The sequence below is a fragment of the Oratosquilla oratoria genome, chromosome 4 (genome assembly GCF_046742065.1).
Source record: "Oratosquilla oratoria isolate Oo_2021 chromosome 4, ASM4674206v1, whole genome shotgun sequence".
NCBI classification, from domain to species: Eukaryota; Metazoa; Arthropoda; class Malacostraca; order Stomatopoda; family Squillidae; genus Oratosquilla; species Oratosquilla oratoria.
The window spans coordinates 77,732,852-77,750,604 of record NC_134780.1 but is presented as its reverse complement, the minus strand read 5'-3'; the positions used below and the strand labels follow the sequence as shown (position 1 = coordinate 77,750,604).

Here is a 17,753-nt window from a genome sequence, read left to right as displayed (position 1 = left end):
GGAAGAGGAGGAGGAGGAAGGCATGGGGCATTAGGTACAAACATCCCAGGACGCCTGTGTGAAGTTCAGATAATTTTTTTATTCATTTGCTCGTTTTTATTTCTCTTCATTCTAGCACAGAAATAAACAAGAACGAAATTCACTGAGTCATATTTACCTGTGAACCCTTTGCTCTGCTATTGTAGTCAATATCTGTGTTTTCAGAGACGTAATTGTCTCGGGAAAGTAAATAATGATTTCCTCTGTTGTGTGTGGTGGTGGTGTGTGGAAACATAAAAGTCACGACTGAAATGCATTGCATTTTACCACCAACAGAAAAAAAATTTTGTCAGAAAAGAAAAATCAAGTACAAATCAATAAAGAGATTAAACGCAAAGAAACAGTAGTGTCTCCATTTCGCCAAATTTACGTTTTGCCAAATTGCACTTCCAAGTCTCTTATGAAATTTGGCCAAATGGGGAATTGGTGAAATAATATAAGGGAATAAAAGTTCGCGAAACAATTCAGCGAAATAGAAATTTGAGAAGACAGTTTATCGAAAAATTGACAAACCAGTTTGGCGAAATGATCATTTGGCAAATTTGGTGAAACAAAAATTAGTGTGAGAGACAGAACATTTGTCACGTAATGGGCCTGTGTGGGAACCAGGGTTACGTTACCACGTCGTTGAGCGACGTGGGAGTAATTTGGTGAGACACTTAGGCGAAATGGAAATTTGGCGAAGTGAAAATTTAGCCAAATTTGACGAAATTGTAATTGGGCAAAACAGTTTAGCGAAATTATTAGTGATAAAACATTTTGGCGAAATCTAAATTTGGCGAAATGAGAATTTGGCAAAACGCACTGGCAGCTGACTAAATTCACTTAGTATCAACCAAAAACAAAGTTCTTAATCAAGTTGAAATAATATGAATATTTTTCCATTGGGAATCGCTCCCCCCTCCCATCCACTCGACCCCCACCCCTAAGTTTGATAATCACTGACGGTGACCAGAATAGAATATATAATGTACCATTGTTAGCGCGTTGTATACAGATTGTTCTGTTATTGGGAATATTTGAAATTCGGAAGTCTCCAATAATCGGAACAAATTTTCTGAAATTTTAGTAGTTTTGGTGACATCAGAAGCACTTTTTTTGTTTAAGTATATATTTTTTAAATTTTATTTTCGTTCCTCATGTTTAATTTTTCGAATGTTAAAATATTCCCAACAGAACCAAATATTCGTCTGAGTAACTCCAGATGGTTGTGTCCTCCTCTTCCTCCTACTCCTCTTCCTCCTACTCTTCTCCTTCCTCATCTTCTTCCTTCTCATCCTCTTCTTCCTCCTTCACTTCCTCCTCCATTCTTTGCTTCTCCGTCTTTTCCTCATCCTTCCTCTTTCACCTCCCTTATCTGCTCCTCTTTCGTTTCCTCCTCCTCCTCCTCCTACTCCTTCCTCTTCCTCCTCTTCCTCCTCCTATGTCTCCGCTTTCTTTTCCTCCACCTTTTCCTCCTCCTACTTCTTCTCCTCCTCTTACTTCTCCACCTCTTACTCCTCCTCTTACTCCTCCTCCTCTCCTCCTCCTCCTCCTCCTCCTCCTTCTTACTTCCTCCCTTTTTTTCTACTTTCTTTTCCTCCATGTTTTTGACCTGTCTGAACCTGCTAATTACTAGCCCACCTGTTGCTCCGGAAAGTCTCTGAGGTGGTGATGGTGGTTGGGGGGGAAGCTATGAACTCAGACTTAACTGCAGATTTACGAGATGATGAAGAGCTCGCTACGCCCACCACCCACGCCCACGCCTCTTACGTCTACTTTTCTCTCTTCTTTTCTTTCCATATATACATATATATATATATATATTTTTTTTTTCTCCCTCCGTGAGGATTCCAGATTCTGTGGTTGTACACAAGTGTGTTTGAGTTTGTGTGTACATGTGTACGTACATACATCTGTTTGCCCATCAGTGTACAAGTATATATGTACCATGTCCGTATATCAACTCGGGTTGTACCTGTGGGTTAGCTGTAATGTAATTTTACTGGATTATTATTATTATTTTTATTATTATTTCTCGCTTTCTTGCCTCGTAGGTTATCGCTGTGATAGAATCTGGGTTCATTCCATTTCCCCAGCATGAACGATTTGTTGTGAAACGGAACTTGAAACTTGGTTGATTTTTGAGATCGTCTTTACCTTTTTCCTTTTATATTTCATTCATTCCCCTTCATGCGCCACTTCCTAGTCTCAATTCCATAACCCTTCTCCATCTTCGTTCGTCAGTTTTCTTTCTTAGATTCGTTAACTAGTTCCGTTTCTAAACTTGACTGTCCGTCAGTACCCCACAGTAGCCCAGTATATACAGTATTGAGTTCAAGACCACGTGGTTGTAAGTTCGAGTCCTGTGTTCGTTCCCGACAGTCCTAGATAGAAGGGGAGGCGAACCAACGTCGGGGAAAAAATGGTTTCGCACTTCCCTCGCGGTGGATGTGTTCGTTAGACTCTGTCTTCCTGATTCGTTCATCACAGGTTGTGATTTTCTCTCTCTCTCTCTCTCTCTCTCCGTCTTACCAACCTCATTTGCCCGCAGGCGGACAAAGAATCCTTCACCTTCATTAAACCCTCTCTCTCTCTCTCTCTCTCTCTCTCTCTCTCTCTCTCTCTCTCTTTTCTCTCTCTTTCCCTCTCTTTATCTCTCTCTCCCTCTCTCTTTCTCCCCCTCTCTTTCTCCCCCTCTCTTTTGCTACTCTCGATGGGATGTGGTCCAGCTGCCACCTTGTAACTCTTTCGCATATTTTTCTCTTCCACATTTCTCATGGACTCATCCTTATTCGTCAACATTTGTTAAATTGGCTTCTGTGTTTGTTATCTCGTGCTTCTTTGCTGCTCCGGGGCCTAACCTCTTTGTTCATGTGTATAAGCAGTCTCTTACTCTTTGATATCCGGGACATGTTTTCCAATCGGCGTCGTTGTATTACTTCAATCTTCATCATCATCAATCATAATCATCAATCATAATCATCATAATAACAATAATAGTATAATAATATAATAATAATAATATGATAATAATATAGTAATAATAATAATGATAAATACATACATACATACATACATACATATACCAAAGGCTTTCTTCCCCCTTACAAGGGAGGTAGCCAAAAAACAAAGGCATAGAAACCTCTCCCACCCATTCCATCCTCGACATCTCCACTTCCCTCTTCCCTCCCTCTTATCTTGGCACCTCCTGGATGACAGGTCATCCCTGCATCTTGTCCACTGCCCTGGGTCAGAAGCAGTGCCGCAAGACACAGCACATCCGCAGCAAGGCCGCTTCATTAATTTGGCGACCTCCCCCTCTCTGTCCCCTAAAGTAGAAAATAATGATAATAATAATAATCATTTTTTACATATCTCTTTTATATTTTGACCTTCAGCTTTACCTTATTATTAATCGTTTTCTCACTGTCGTTCTTTGGTTCCTCTTGTGACCGACTTTTGCCATCTTGTTTGTCTTCTCTTTTTTTGCTCTCGTGTCTCGGGCCTTCGCTTGTTACGAATTTTTCGTCCGAGGAATCGCCGGTTCCAGCCGCACTGGCTTCATGTCATCCACCAAGGACTCCTGTGTGTGATTTCCAGCAATTCTGTCATTCCAGGCTCAGACGGTTTGTATATTAGAATTATTAGAAAATGATTTTTGGTGATGTGAAATATTTACTAACTACTGTACCGTCGGCCATGTTGTTTATATGTTCGTTGCAATGATATGGGTATATTTTATATTAGAAATAGATAAATAATGATAATTATAATAGTAATAGTTACAGTAATATAATAAGATAAAGAACAATTTTACAATTTTTCTTTTGTCTCAGTCTATCATATGCAGAAGCGGGAGTTCTCTCTCTCTCTCTCTCACACACACACACACACACACACACACACCTATACCACAGACTTAAAAACTGTACTCAGTGTTTTTCATTTGAAATCTCGCATTGATATTGTTCAAAAATGAAGCTGAACGTTCCCCGGCATGCGTGTATTCGTCTGCGCTTTGTCGTGTGCGTGTATGTATCTTTCTACCGTTTTTATTTTAATGTTTGAATAGAGAATATACTTGCAATCTGACCTAGACAGTATTTTTCGAACAGGGTTTTTTTTTCCACCCGGAAAGGGAGGGTTGCCGAGTTTTTCGCTGATACCACCGGTAACCTTGCGAGTCAAAGTTGGTATCCCTGAGCATGGTTTTAAGCAAATCCGTCAGCGTGATTTTTATTTATTAGTCTTATTATTATTTACTCGTTTTATTGTTGAGCTTTATCCTAGCGTGTGCAAGTATTATTTTAATCTCGTGTTATTTTTTTATCTAATTATTTGGATAATTATTTATCTTCATTGGGTTAAGATAATGTATTGAAGGTGATCATGGAAGCCATCGCCTTTGTTTCAAAATGTTGCGCGTGTGTTTCATATTGATTTCAAATGAACACTATCGCTGAAAAAAAATCTTCAGCATTTTTAATGTTGGCTTATGGAGGAACGTTTTGATTTTTCTTTTCGGGTTTGCATCCTCCAGTGAACTGTCTCGTTCATTATGATTAAAGAAAAATGCAGGTCGCTGTTTGAAGATGATTTTATGTTTTGTCTTACCAATAAGGGATTTATTTATTTTATTTATTTTTATTTATTTTATTTTTTTATTTTTTTTTTTTTTTTTTTTTATGGATGGCGTGTCTGCAGTTGGTTAAATTGCACGTTTGGTTTCGATGCTGGGCGCTTCATAATCAATTTACTTCTAATGACGTGTTCTTGGATATATTTTGTTTATTTGTTAATTTGTTACTAATTGTCATGTACCTCGTTTGGTTATACCCTTTTCAATACTTTTTCGAGTGAACAGCTGGCCGGCGCAATTTCTGAACAAAGTTGTATTGTTGTTTTAGCACTCGGCGGAGTGGAAAATTAGGTTTTGTTTTTATCAAGTAATGAAGGACTCCATTCCAGACTGCCACAAGGACAAAAGCTGGGGCCTGCATCGTTTTGTTTTTGTGTATTTGATTTGTTTTTAGCAATTATCAATATTATTATCATTATTATTATTATTATTATTATTATTATTATTATTATTATTACTATTATTATTGTTATTATTTTCTGTTGCGAGTAGCGACGCTGCCCACGTGTAATATAATTTATTTTTTCCTCTAAACCCATATTTCACCTGGCTCTAATTTTAATAGAAATTTGATACAATCTTTTAATAAAGTTTTTGTATGCATATTCTTGTATGTAATAAAAAAAAAATATCCTGAATGTCAACGTCAATTGAATATTGACCGCCATGTTTCCTTCTTTTCAGATCTCGAGAGACGAGAGTCGTCGACGTTGGACGTCCTCCTCTCCTCGACATATTCTCGTTCACAGCTGTACCTCTCGAAACAGCTGGCGCAGCTGCACCCCGAGCTCACCATGCCCATGTTCTCAGGTGAGTTCTCCGTCTCTCGTCGAACTCGGAAACTCCTCCTCGGAAGATGGAGTCTTCTTGGTTCTTCTCCGTTAGTGATCCTCCGGGTCCGAATTTACCAAAAATCCTAACCTCTAAGTCCAGACATAGATCTTCAAAATGGTGGAGATTTTACCTAAATCAGCTGTCCGTAATGTCGAGGTTATGTCTAGACGTAAGCATTGAGATAAGAATGAGAATGAGATAAGATGGACAGAAAATCTGTATATTTCGACCTAAGATGGACAGAAAATCTGTATATTTCGACCACTATCTGTGGTCCTCTTCAGCAGAATGATACATAGTGTGGAGTATGAGAATATGCATAGCTAAGAGGGGTACATTTGGGGACAGGGAAAAGGGGGGACTGAGATAAGAATGAGAGTGAGAAGATGGACAGAAAATCTGTATATTTCGACCACTATCTGTGGTCCTCTTCAGCAGAATGATACATAGTGTGGAGTATGAGAATATGCATAGCTAAGAGGGGTACATTTGGGGACAGGGAAAAGGGGGGACTCAGGTTATATGTCCTTGATGAAGTCGGGACGAAGGTTGACTGCTGGTGAGGTTAAGTCCGGCTGCTTTTGAGATGGATTTCTTAGCAGCCACTCAATAAATCTTATTTTACAAATGTGCTACTACATTAAACCTTCCTAATAAGTAAATAAGTAAATAAATCCCGAATACAGAATGACTTAATAAGGGAAGTTGTCCCCTTCGTTATCAACGTGATGCGACGAAAGTGAATTAAATCGCTTGGCGACAGTCAGAATAAAGCTGGAAAGGACTGTTCTGTAGGGAAGGGGATCACGAAGATCATGGGCGATTTCCGGAAGAGGGTTTTTATCACGTCTCTCTGGCCTTTAGATTCTTCATTTCTGATTTGACAGTGACCACCCCACTTCCCCCTTCCCCCTCCTCTCTTCCGGAAGTTCCCGGAAGCCCAAGGATGACCTCGGATGATTGCCCTCTTCCGGAAGAGCCAGGACCCTTTGTGTTCTGCCATCTTGTATCGAAATATCGAAATTCGGGGCTTCTTCTTGTCAAGGTCTTGGACTCTTCCCCATTAGGGGATGATCATCAATCTCAGGTTTATCTATTAGTGTAATTGTTCTGGTCTATATATGTATCTATATACAAGTAGATACAAAGGAATGTATGTTAACAGAGGTGTGTATATTCCGTAGATTTTTTCGTTCTTATTTCTTTGTTGCAGAAACCACAGGGAAAATCAAGTCGAAATACTAAACGTTTTCGTCTATTACGACATTCTCAGAGTACGAGGATGTCGTAATAGACGAAAAGGTTTAGTTTTTCGACTTTATTTTCCCTGTGGTTTCTGCAATATAATTTAGTCACGCGTTATTGTGATTATTTTTGCCCTACTTCTTTATATACAAATGAATGCAAATATCTATCCATTTTTCAACTCTCCAACCAGCGAACCAACTTGGACATATCATACCTTGTTGAAATCCGGCCGATGTCCACAACAATCTTTACATTCTCACGCCAAAAAAGAGAACAACAAAAATTGCATATCCTGCTGCAATGCAATAGTTCATGGTTATTTCATGCCAAGTTGAAATGAATGTGTATATTAGTATTTCAAAGTAATACCAAAACTGATTTTTTTCAGCTGGTTGAAAACTAGATCCAAGCTAGAGAGAGAGAGGTTTCATGATATCCTGTGGTTTGATAGTGATCTCCAAATGTCACAGGGATAGAAAATTTTCTAAATGTGATGCATTGTGCGGCATTATAAGCTTATATATATATACTATATATATATATATATATATATATATATATAATTGTGTGTGTGTGTGTGTGTATATACGTATATATGTGTATATATATATATATGTATATATAATGTATATATATATGTATATGTACAGTATATGTATATATATATATATTATATATATATATGTATATATATATACACATAGGTACATATATATATATATATATATATATATATATATATATACACATATGTAAATATATATATGTGTGTGTGTGTGTGTGTGTGTGTGTGTGTGTGTGTGTGTGTGTGTATACGTATATATGTTATGTATATATATTGTATATAATATATATATGTATATATATATGTGTATATATATGTATATATATGTGTATATGTAATATATATATATATATATAATATATATATATATATATATATATATATATATATGTGTGTGTGTTCTAATAACAGGTATGAGAGGGACATAGAGATGAGTTATAAGTTGGATGGTAACCTAGGAAAAATAAATTGAATAGTGATTGTTTTATTTGCAAGGTGAATGGGTTATGTTTAACTTGATTAGGTTAAGGTATCTTGGTGTCAAATTTTCCAAGAAGTCTAGTGAAGTGCTTTGATGTTTGGAAGTTTCCCGTGACGTAGAACGAAGCCACTTTTGAGATTTTGTTTTTCCTTGTAAGGTTATAAAAAAGAGTATTGCTCTTTTCGTAACCGCTCTTCTTGTAACTGCTCTTCTTCTTTAGCTCACAGTTCGCAGCCGTCAAGTATTCATCAACGAAATAATCTCTGTCCGCTTAATTCTTCCTCTCTCGCTCTCTCTCTCTCCCTCTCTCTCTCTTTCTCGCTCTCTCTCTTTCTCACTTTTATCTCCCGAGGATCCTCGAGGAAAGAGTTGTGTCGAGTGGGCAATAAAGAAACTATCGCTTGCATTGACAAAAGTTTAGATCGTAGCTGTCAATCTCGCGCGGTAGATTGTCAAACATGTCAGTACGTCCAGAGTTGACTTGACTGTTTTTCTTATTCTTAAAGAAGAACAAGAAGAAAAAACGGGGGAAGGGGGCGCGTTTATAATCAAAAGCAAAGACAAATGTGAGTCGTTGTATGCACTGAAAGCGGGTCGTACGTTTATGGTGAACCAGATTTTTCTCGTTACAGAATACAAGTGGTCGTTTGTTAGCGCTGACGTCATGATTCCCTCTTCCCCCGCCTTCTTTCGCGGCATCTGTTGCTCCTTGTCTCAGCTTTGCCAGGACGCTCTTCCAGCTGGCTCGACTTTTGTGCACGTGTATCTGTTAGCATATGTGTACATGAGCATAATCACATGGTCTATGCATGTATGCACGTATGTATGTTCATTTGTATATATATATATATATATATATATATATATATATATATATATATCTTATATATTAGGAAGGTATAATGTAGTAGCACGTTTGTAAAAGCAGACTTATTGACCCACCGTCGGAGAATGAGAGGGACAGAAAATCTGTATATTTCGACCACTATCTGTGGTCCTCTTCATCATTCTACTGAAGAGGACTACAGATAGTGGTCGAAATATACATATTTTCTGTCCATCTTATTTCATTCTCCGACAGTGGGTCAATAAGTCAATATATATATATATATATATATATATATATATATATATATATATATATATATATATATATATATATATATATATATATATATATATATATATCGTATATACATCATAGATATGTTCATTGTGTGTGTGTGAGGACGCTGGCGGAAATGAATAGGTCATTCGACTTGACATTTTACGGAGATGTGCATCATCACTTTATTAATTTCCTTGTTCATTTATTTCTTCATTTTCCGTGAATTCTATTTTCCTATGAAGCCAGTGCCCACGATTCGTTCGTTCACAGCATGAGGAGAGCCTTAATACTGTTGAGGAATTAAGGAGTGAGGCGATTGAGGTAATGGGCGCCTGAAGCCTTACGAGACGGAGTGACGTAAGAAAAGTCATGTTCCTGTTCCCTTTGGGCAAGTTGCTTGTGTTATTCATTAATTTGTTTGTTTACTTGTTTGTCCTGAGCCTGAAACTGGCCCTCCATAGATGAAATACAATGGTGATACAACGGTGATAGGAAAAATAAATCCTCGAGTTTGGAGCCAGATCGAGTCTTCTTTCTGGCTCTCTCTCTCTCTCTCTCTCTCTCTCTCTCTCTCTCTCTCTCTCTGTCATGTCTCTCTATCTCTGCTATGTCTCATTCTTTCTGTCTCTCTTTCCTTCTCTCTCTGTCTCTCTCTTTTTCTTCCCCCCTCCCCCCTCCCTGTCTCTGTCTCTCTCTATCTCTTTTTTCTTTTCCCCATCCCCCCCTCTATCTATCTCTCATTCATTCTTTCTTTTCCCCATCCCCCCCTCTCTCTCTCAATCTCTATCTCATTATTCTTTCTTCTTTTCCTCATCCCCCCCTCTCTCTCTCTCTCTCTCTCTCTCTCTCTCTCTCTCTCTCTCTCACTCTCTCTCAGTCATGTCTGTCTATCTCTGCCATGTCTCTCTTTTTCCTTTTTCTCTCTCTCTCTCTCTCTCTTTATCTTTTTCTTTTCCCCATCTCCCCTCCCTGTCTCTGTCTCTCTCTCTTTCTTCTTTCTTTTCCCCATCCCCCCTCTCTATATCTCATTCTTTCTTTCCACCCTCTCTCTCTCTCTCTCTCTCATTCTTCTTTCCACCTCTCTCTCTCTCTCTCTCTCTATCTCTATCTCTCATGCGGGTCGTAGAGAGGCGATCCTGCATGGTGGTTTGCGAAGAGCCCGACCCAAGGGAAATATCCCGGGGGTTCCTTCGGCCGCTCTTGATCCGTCCTGCTATTACCCGACAGACTCTCTTCGGGGGTCCCCGCCTCCCTCCCTTCCCTCCTTCCATTCTTCCAGTTCTGTTGACGAAGAATGCATGCCCAAGAGGCTGGAATGAGATTTTCTTTTTATTCTCGAGGGATGCAGAAATACAATATAGATTAATAGGCGAGTTGATAGATAAATAGATGAATTGTCTCACCTCAAGGAGGCAGTTATTTTGGTAAAGTGATGCAGATATTCATATCAAACAGATAAATAGATAATAAGCAAATAGATGAATAATAGATACATATACCAACGGCTTTTTTTCTCCTTATAAGGGAGGTAGCAAAAAACAAGGCCATAAAATCCACTTCCACCCATTTCATTCTCACATACTCCACTCCCATCCACCCCCTCCCTCCCTCTTATCTTGGCTCCTTCAAGATGACAGGTCATCCCTGCGTTTCGCCCACTGCCCTGGATCAGAAGCAGTAAGCAGTGTCGCAAGACACAGCACATCCACAGCAAAGCCGCTTCATTAAATCGACGGACCCCCCCCCCGCCCCACGATCCGTCACCTTATGCAGAAAAAGAGAAGACAAGGAGAAATCCCTTTGGGCTGCATCAAAATATCCTTCAAACATACTCCCTCCCCCCCATCCACCAGCCACTCCCTTCCATGAATCACATCATTCATACACAATCATTCTCCACTCACCCGTATCTTCTGTCTTCTCTAGTCTTTTCTCAACAGACATTCCCCTCTTTCTCAATGCCCCTTTATCCTATTTGTCCATCTCATCATAGGTCCCCCCCTCATGTTCATTCCTTCCATCTCTGCCTTCCACACCTTTTTTACTAGTCTTTCTTCACTCGTTCTTTTCATGTGTCCAAACCATCGCAATACTCTTTCATCGACCCTGTCTTCCGACTCCCTTTCCACTCCCACTCTCCTCCTCACCTCCTCGTTTCTTACTCTATCCAGCCTAGTAAACCCTACCATACTTCTCAGGCATTTCATCTCCAACACGTTTAAACTCTTCCTCTCTTATGTTCCATGTTTCTGCCCCATATAGTGCTGTCGACACAATCACTTCATACAATCTGTTCTTAACATCCATTCTCAAATGTGTATTTCTCATTACATTTTTTAATTCCCCAAGGCATTTACTTCTCTCAGTCTACATTCTACCTCCACTTCCACTCCTCCCTTTCCCGCTGCTTTCGCCCCTAAGTATCTAAAGCTATCCACTCCCTCCAGACTCTCTCCCTTAATATTCACTTACAATTTACTGCCACCTTCTCCCCTTGTACATCTCATCACCTTACTTTTACCTACATTTATCTTCTATTTCGCACACCTTCCCAAACTCTGTCACTAACTTCCTTAATACCTCCTCTGACCCTTGTACAAGCGCAATGTTGTCAGCAAACAACAACTGGCTTATCTCCCATTTTTCTCCGTTTTCTTTAACCATGTCCAATCCCAGACCCACTACCCTTGCGTTTACCTCTCACACCACCCCATCCATGTATAAATTGAACAGCCAGAGCGACATAACACATCCCTGGCGAAGTCGCACCTTTACCTCAAACCACACACTCTCTCCATTTCTAATTCTAACACAGGTTCTGCTATTTTAGATAAATAAGTAAAATAGGAGCTGCTGAAAGCTTTTCGGATAGAATTGAACGAACGTAACGGTACAAACTCGAAGGGAATTTTTGGGCAGTTTTTTATTTATTATTGTTATTATTATTGTTATTACCATCATCATTATCATCGCCATTATCTTCTTCAAGTGTTCAGTTAGTGGAAAAGACATCATGGGGTGGGGAAGGAAATATAAGACCCCCCCCCCCTCTCTTCCTTTCCACTTGAAGCAAAGAATATGAATAGATCAAAAGGAAACCCACCCTTAAATAAATAAATAAATAAATAAAATAGATAAATAAATAAATAAAGTCTTATTGGCTAAACTCAGGACTCTCTTGGCCGGCTGCAATTTCTGCAGTTGAACGACGACGGTAAAGAACCGACAAATGCTGAAAGTCGGACAACTTGAGCATTTTCTCTCAACTTTGATGGAAACAAACAAGATCAGTTAACAAAGGGGGGGGGGAAAGGAACTAGCGAGTCGTTACACCCTTTTATTGACCTTGTTCAAGCATTTACCAAGCTAGTTTAACATGGTTTAACTCTGTAACAGGTTAACTAGTTTAACTGCAACGGGTTAACCTTGTTAATAGGTGGTCTGCATGCTGATAGTGTCCGGGTCTGCCTAGGTCTTCGGTCCAAGGATCGTCAACTGATGAATGAAATTTCATGGCATTGGGCCTTCTCCTATTCCTCCTCTACCTCTTTCTCTTCATCTTCCTCTTCCTCCACCTCTTCTTCTCCCTTCTTCTCCTCCTCTTCCTCCTCTTCTTCCCCTTCTCCTCCTCCTCTTCTTCCTTTTCGTCCAGTTCTTCCTCCTTGTCCTCCTCTTTCTCTTCTTTTCCTCTTATCTTCTCCTCTTCCTCCTGGTCTGTCCTCTTCTCTTCCTCCCTCTTCCCTTCCTCTTCTTTTCCTCACTCTTCTCCTCCTCCCATCCTCCTCCAGCTCCTGAAAAGTTTTGTCCTTTAAGACTTCCTGGAAAGCGATAATGTCTGTTTTGCTGTCGTTCTCATTTGGAAAAAAAGCGTGGGTAGTTTATGTTCATTGTGCCTTTGTCATACATTGTGTTTCTGAAAAGAAGAATGATCATCTGGCATTTGAAATTAGTAAAACGGAACATTGACCTCGTTTTTAAATGGTTTTCTTTGACGTGATTGCTCATTTGGAAAAATAATGGTTTTCGCAAAAAAAAAAAAAAAAAAAAAAAGTCAGGTCAGGGAGTGCGTGGAAGGAATTGAACACGGTAATTTTCATAGCAGGGGTAAGTGGTAGTCACCGGTAATAGTTATAGAACTTTCTCGACCCGGGAAGAAAGACTAAAATCATTGCTGTCCAGATTTCTTATGCGATACTCGTACAACACTATAGCCCGGAGAAGGTGGAGATGCATTGTCGAAACAAAATGACAATCTGGAAATTATCAACATCTTTTATAAAATATTTAATAATGAACACAGCAAAGAAGAGGAAAAGGCTATTCGCAGAATAGTTTTAAAAACGGAGTTACCCCAGCACACAATATTAAGATAAACTTAGTCTGCTATTTCAAACCAAATAAAACCGCGTCACTTATTATGAGAATCAATAGAGCTAACTCCAGAGAACAGAGTGAAAACAATGTAGTGTATAAACACACATGGCAGACAGGGAATTGTGCATCCTTTCAAAATACTTACATTGGATTCACCAGAACTTCTCTAGAAAAAAGGTTGTATCACTACCGATACAATGGTGGAATTTTCGCTCACTACACAGCACGACATGACAAAAGACCACAAACAGCAGATTTAAGATATAATACTTCAGTCATTTACCGAACAAATTATCATCGCAGACTACAAGTAGCAGAAGCTGTTTTAATCGAAAAAATCAGACCACCTTTAAATACACAGCAGAATCAGTTGATACTTCCATAAAAAAAAAAAAATAAAAAAAAAAAAAAATAGAACACCATAGTGACGTTTGGTCATAACAGTTCCGGACAAAAAATCACAGCCCACTCGGTGAGGTCATTCTCACTTGTGAACATATAGACTATGAGGATTAAAATATTTACTATTACCACCCAGCTGAAGAAGAGGTAAGAGACCTCGAAATCTGCAGATACTGGTTCACAGATGAATATCGGAAACTTCTCTTCCACATTTAACTGTGATGAAAAAAAGGTCTTCCACAGTTTTGAACGATCAGCTACACAGATCGTCAGAACGTCAGCGGCTATCCAATTTAACAAAAATGTGTATATATGTATATATTTATATATATATATATATATACACATACATATACCAAGGCTTTTTCCCCCTTCCAAGGGAGGTAGCCAAAAAGGGAAAGGCATAAAAACACTCCCACCCATTTCATCCCTAAATACCTTTTAACCTCTATTGATCATATATGAAAGTATTAAGCAGATTGAGAAATTTTTGTGAGACTTTTTTAAAACGTTCATGAGGCTTAAATGTTTCCGAGACTGAAAACGTTTGAGACTTAAAACGTTTGTGAGTCTGAAACGTTTGGCGCTGAAAACGTTTATGAGACTTAAAACGTTTGTGAGACTGAATATTTGTGAAACTGTAAAAAGTATGACATTAAAACGCCTTTGGGACTGAAACGTTTATGAGACTGAAAACGTCTGAGAGACTGAAAACGTCTTTGAGGCTGAAACCGTTTACAAGGCCGAAACTAGAATTTATTTCGGGCGCAGTGAAGTCATGCAAATTTGCATACGTGTGCGTAAGTAGGACAGGGATGGAGGAGGATTCTGTGCTCCACGTTGGTCTTGAGAGGGACTCCAGTGTGATACGTTTCTCTTTGAGAAGTGGCAAGAGAAATAAGCCAAATATGTATTAGAATGAGCTTACCAACAGTGGCCATTCAATCGTCTTCTTCTCTTCCTCTTTATCTTGTTCTGTTCGCATTATCCAGTGATTTTATCCTCTGGGAGAGTATTGCCCCCAATACGAGGAGGAGTAAGGGTGTGGAAGTGGAAATTTAACGAGGGAAGGAAGGATGATAAAGTCAAAAGTGATATATATATATATATATATATATATATATATATATATATATATATATGTGTGTGTGTGTGTGTGTGTGTGTGTGTGTGTGTGTGTGTGAGAGAGAGAGAGAGAGAGAGAGAGAGAGAGAGAGAGAGAAATTCGCTAAAGACAGCGACATTAATTTGATCGTTTTTTTGACAGGATAATGGAGTTGTGAAGGTTATCTTACCAGTGGCTAGAGCAATGGGTTGGAATCCTACATGCGATTGTTATAAACATTTGTCATACATATATATATATATATATATATATATATATATATATATATATGTGTGTGTGTGTGTGTGTGTGTGTGTGTGTGTGTGTGTGTGTGTGTGTGTGTAGTCCAGTAGAAGTGCAAAGTCGATTTATTTCTTAGATTCAAAATTCTGTTGGTGGTATAAGGTTCTTACACGTGTCATGGGCCGTGAGCTCGAGTAGTACCCAGTCTCGCCCTCCACATCTTCAAGTTACGTTCTCAAGACTCTGCTGTGGTGACCTTCTTCAGGATCTCGTTTAGGTTTGTGCCTCTCGGCTTTATTCGGTCAAGGGACGTCACTGGCTAAGGAGTTACACATGTACTCCACGGCCCCTCACACTTCCACATTCCTCCACACCTCCACGTTCCTCCTCATCTCCTCCACTTGGGTCATCTTTGACCCATTCCTCCACACCGGTCGTCTTCTTCCTCTTACACCTCCTCCTCCTCCTCCTCCTCCTCCTTCCTCCTCCACTCCTGTCCACTTCGTCATAACACTTCACTGCTCCATGCTGGTCCTCTGTCATCCCCCCCTCCCCCTTCCGCTTCCCCTCCTCCCTCTCCACTCCTTCCCTCCCTCCCTCCCTCCCTCCCTCCTTCTCTCCACCTTCCTCCCATCCTCCCTAACTCCCCCGCATTAATTTTCTCTTTTGCTTTCTTTTGGGAACAAGTCATAACCTTTGCAAGTTTGTAACACTTCATTTTCTGTCCTTGTTTTCGCATTTTTTCTTTCCCACAGGCAATATGTTTGGGTTATTTTTTCTTCGCTTCCCCCCTTCCTCTGGCTCTCTCCCTCCTTACATACGCACACACACACACACACACACACACACACACACACACACACACACACACGTCTTTGTTGTTGGTGATGATGCAATGATTCCTTTGGGGTGACGTCATAGTTTACACCACTACCTTCTCCACCACCACCACTTTCTCCACCACCTTCACCACCACTGCCACCATCTTCACGACGACCATCACCAACACCTTCACTACCACCACCACCACATTCATCACCACCACCACCTTAACCACCAATAATGATGCAATACCAACACCGTTAACAAGACCATCGTAATTATTACCATATATGTCTATGTATCACCAGCACAATTACCAACATTATAACCACCATTATCATCACTGTTGTTAGACCACTATCGTTTCTATCACCACCAATAAAGTCGCTATACCACTATATATCTTCCTATATACCTTCGCTATATATCTTTCGTCATGAAAATCACCACCACCATCATTATCATCACCACATTCACAAAACTATCATGAGGTTTTACGTACACTAACACACCAACACTATCATCACCGATACCACCACTATCACCACTACCGTGACAAGGACACCATCACCTGTTGACCTAAGGCCACCTAGATTCGTCTGCCTGGTCGCTCATGCTCCCTCTCGCTTATGACGTAATACCGAGTGACCTAGCTTGGCCTAGCATGCTCTACATACAGAACTCTGTGTTTTTAAAGTCCAATTTTTCTCTTATTTCGTTTCCCCCATGCCTTCTGCATTCTGAGGGATAGAGTTCCTATGCTTAAAACGAAAATGTGGGGTATGCACGAAGCAGAGAGAGGACACGTGTTAACTATAATGAACTTTGTGGTAAAAGTGAATACGGTCCATATTTGCCTGTGGTAACCGTGGCTTTCCGAATTCCGCATTTTCGTTTAAACATACGGCGGGTTGTCCCTGTTTCCCCGTTTCCCCGTTTTCGGTGGTGTAGAAAACGGTCATTGGTTTAGTGTTCAGGTTCTGGTGGTGGTGTAAGTGGAGTAATAGTGGAAGCCGATTTTTTTTTTTTTTTTTTTTTTTTTTTTTTTTTTTTTTTTTGAGGAGGAGGAGGAGGATATAATGTTCTCCCAGCATTTTTTTTTTTTTTTTTTTTTTTTGGGGTGGGGGATGTAATGTTCTCCCAGCCGCGCACTCTTTTGTCGTCATTATCAGGACATATTTTATCTCCACCAGTATCATCGCACCATTCTCTTAAAAAAAAAAATTACCATTACTCGTCATCATCATTATCCTCAGCACGATCCTCGTCACCATCATCATAGTCATTATCATCACCACGATCGTCATAGTCGTCATCATCACCATTTCAGTCATCATCATCACCATCATCATCATCATCATTTTTAGATTACAACTGCATAGCGCATTTTTGCAAAATGATACCCACTCTTGGTTATGAAGATATATTTTCGTTCCTGGCGTTGAAAACTATTTTGTTTTGCTATAAGAAAATATCTTCATTCTTGCATCAGAATTTCCTCCTTGAAAGATATTTCTCCTCAATATAGAGCAATTCATCTTTGATCCGTAGAACCTCGATAATAGAGACACGCGTGAATGAATAAAAAGAAGAATAAAAATTGATAGGATTGAATAGATAATAAGAAAGTTATAACTGAAGTGTTAGGAACAGCGTATGTTCGTTTCCCCAACCTCCCAGCGGTCCTTGTCGGCCGATTTATGGAGCCGGGCGCCTGTGCATCAGGATTTTTATTCCCGACTGTACGTCATTCCGCGTCCGCTTATTGTGATCGTGTGTGTGTATGCCCGCGCATGTGTATGCGTCTGTTCGTGCGTGTGTGCGTGTCACTACGCATTTATATGCGTAAATGTGTCTGTATTGCATTCGTCTAAAACTTTGTGTTAGATTTGTTTATGTGACCGTAGAGCA

General features: G+C 39.7%; 1 protein-coding gene across 13 annotated transcripts in view; it reads left to right on the top strand.

Moving 5' to 3' along the window:
- fry (microtubule binding protein furry) overlaps positions 1 to 17,753 on the top strand; it is a 478,406-nt gene that overhangs the window by 305,524 nt on the left and 155,129 nt on the right. For all 13 annotated transcript variants that reach the window (XM_076184431.1, XM_076184430.1, XM_076184427.1 and 10 more), the window contains one exon: positions 5,345 to 5,470. In XM_076184431.1, the coding sequence (XP_076040546.1) occupies positions 5,345 to 5,470 (126 nt within the window). The remainder of the gene's footprint in view (positions 1 to 5,344; positions 5,471 to 17,753) is intronic.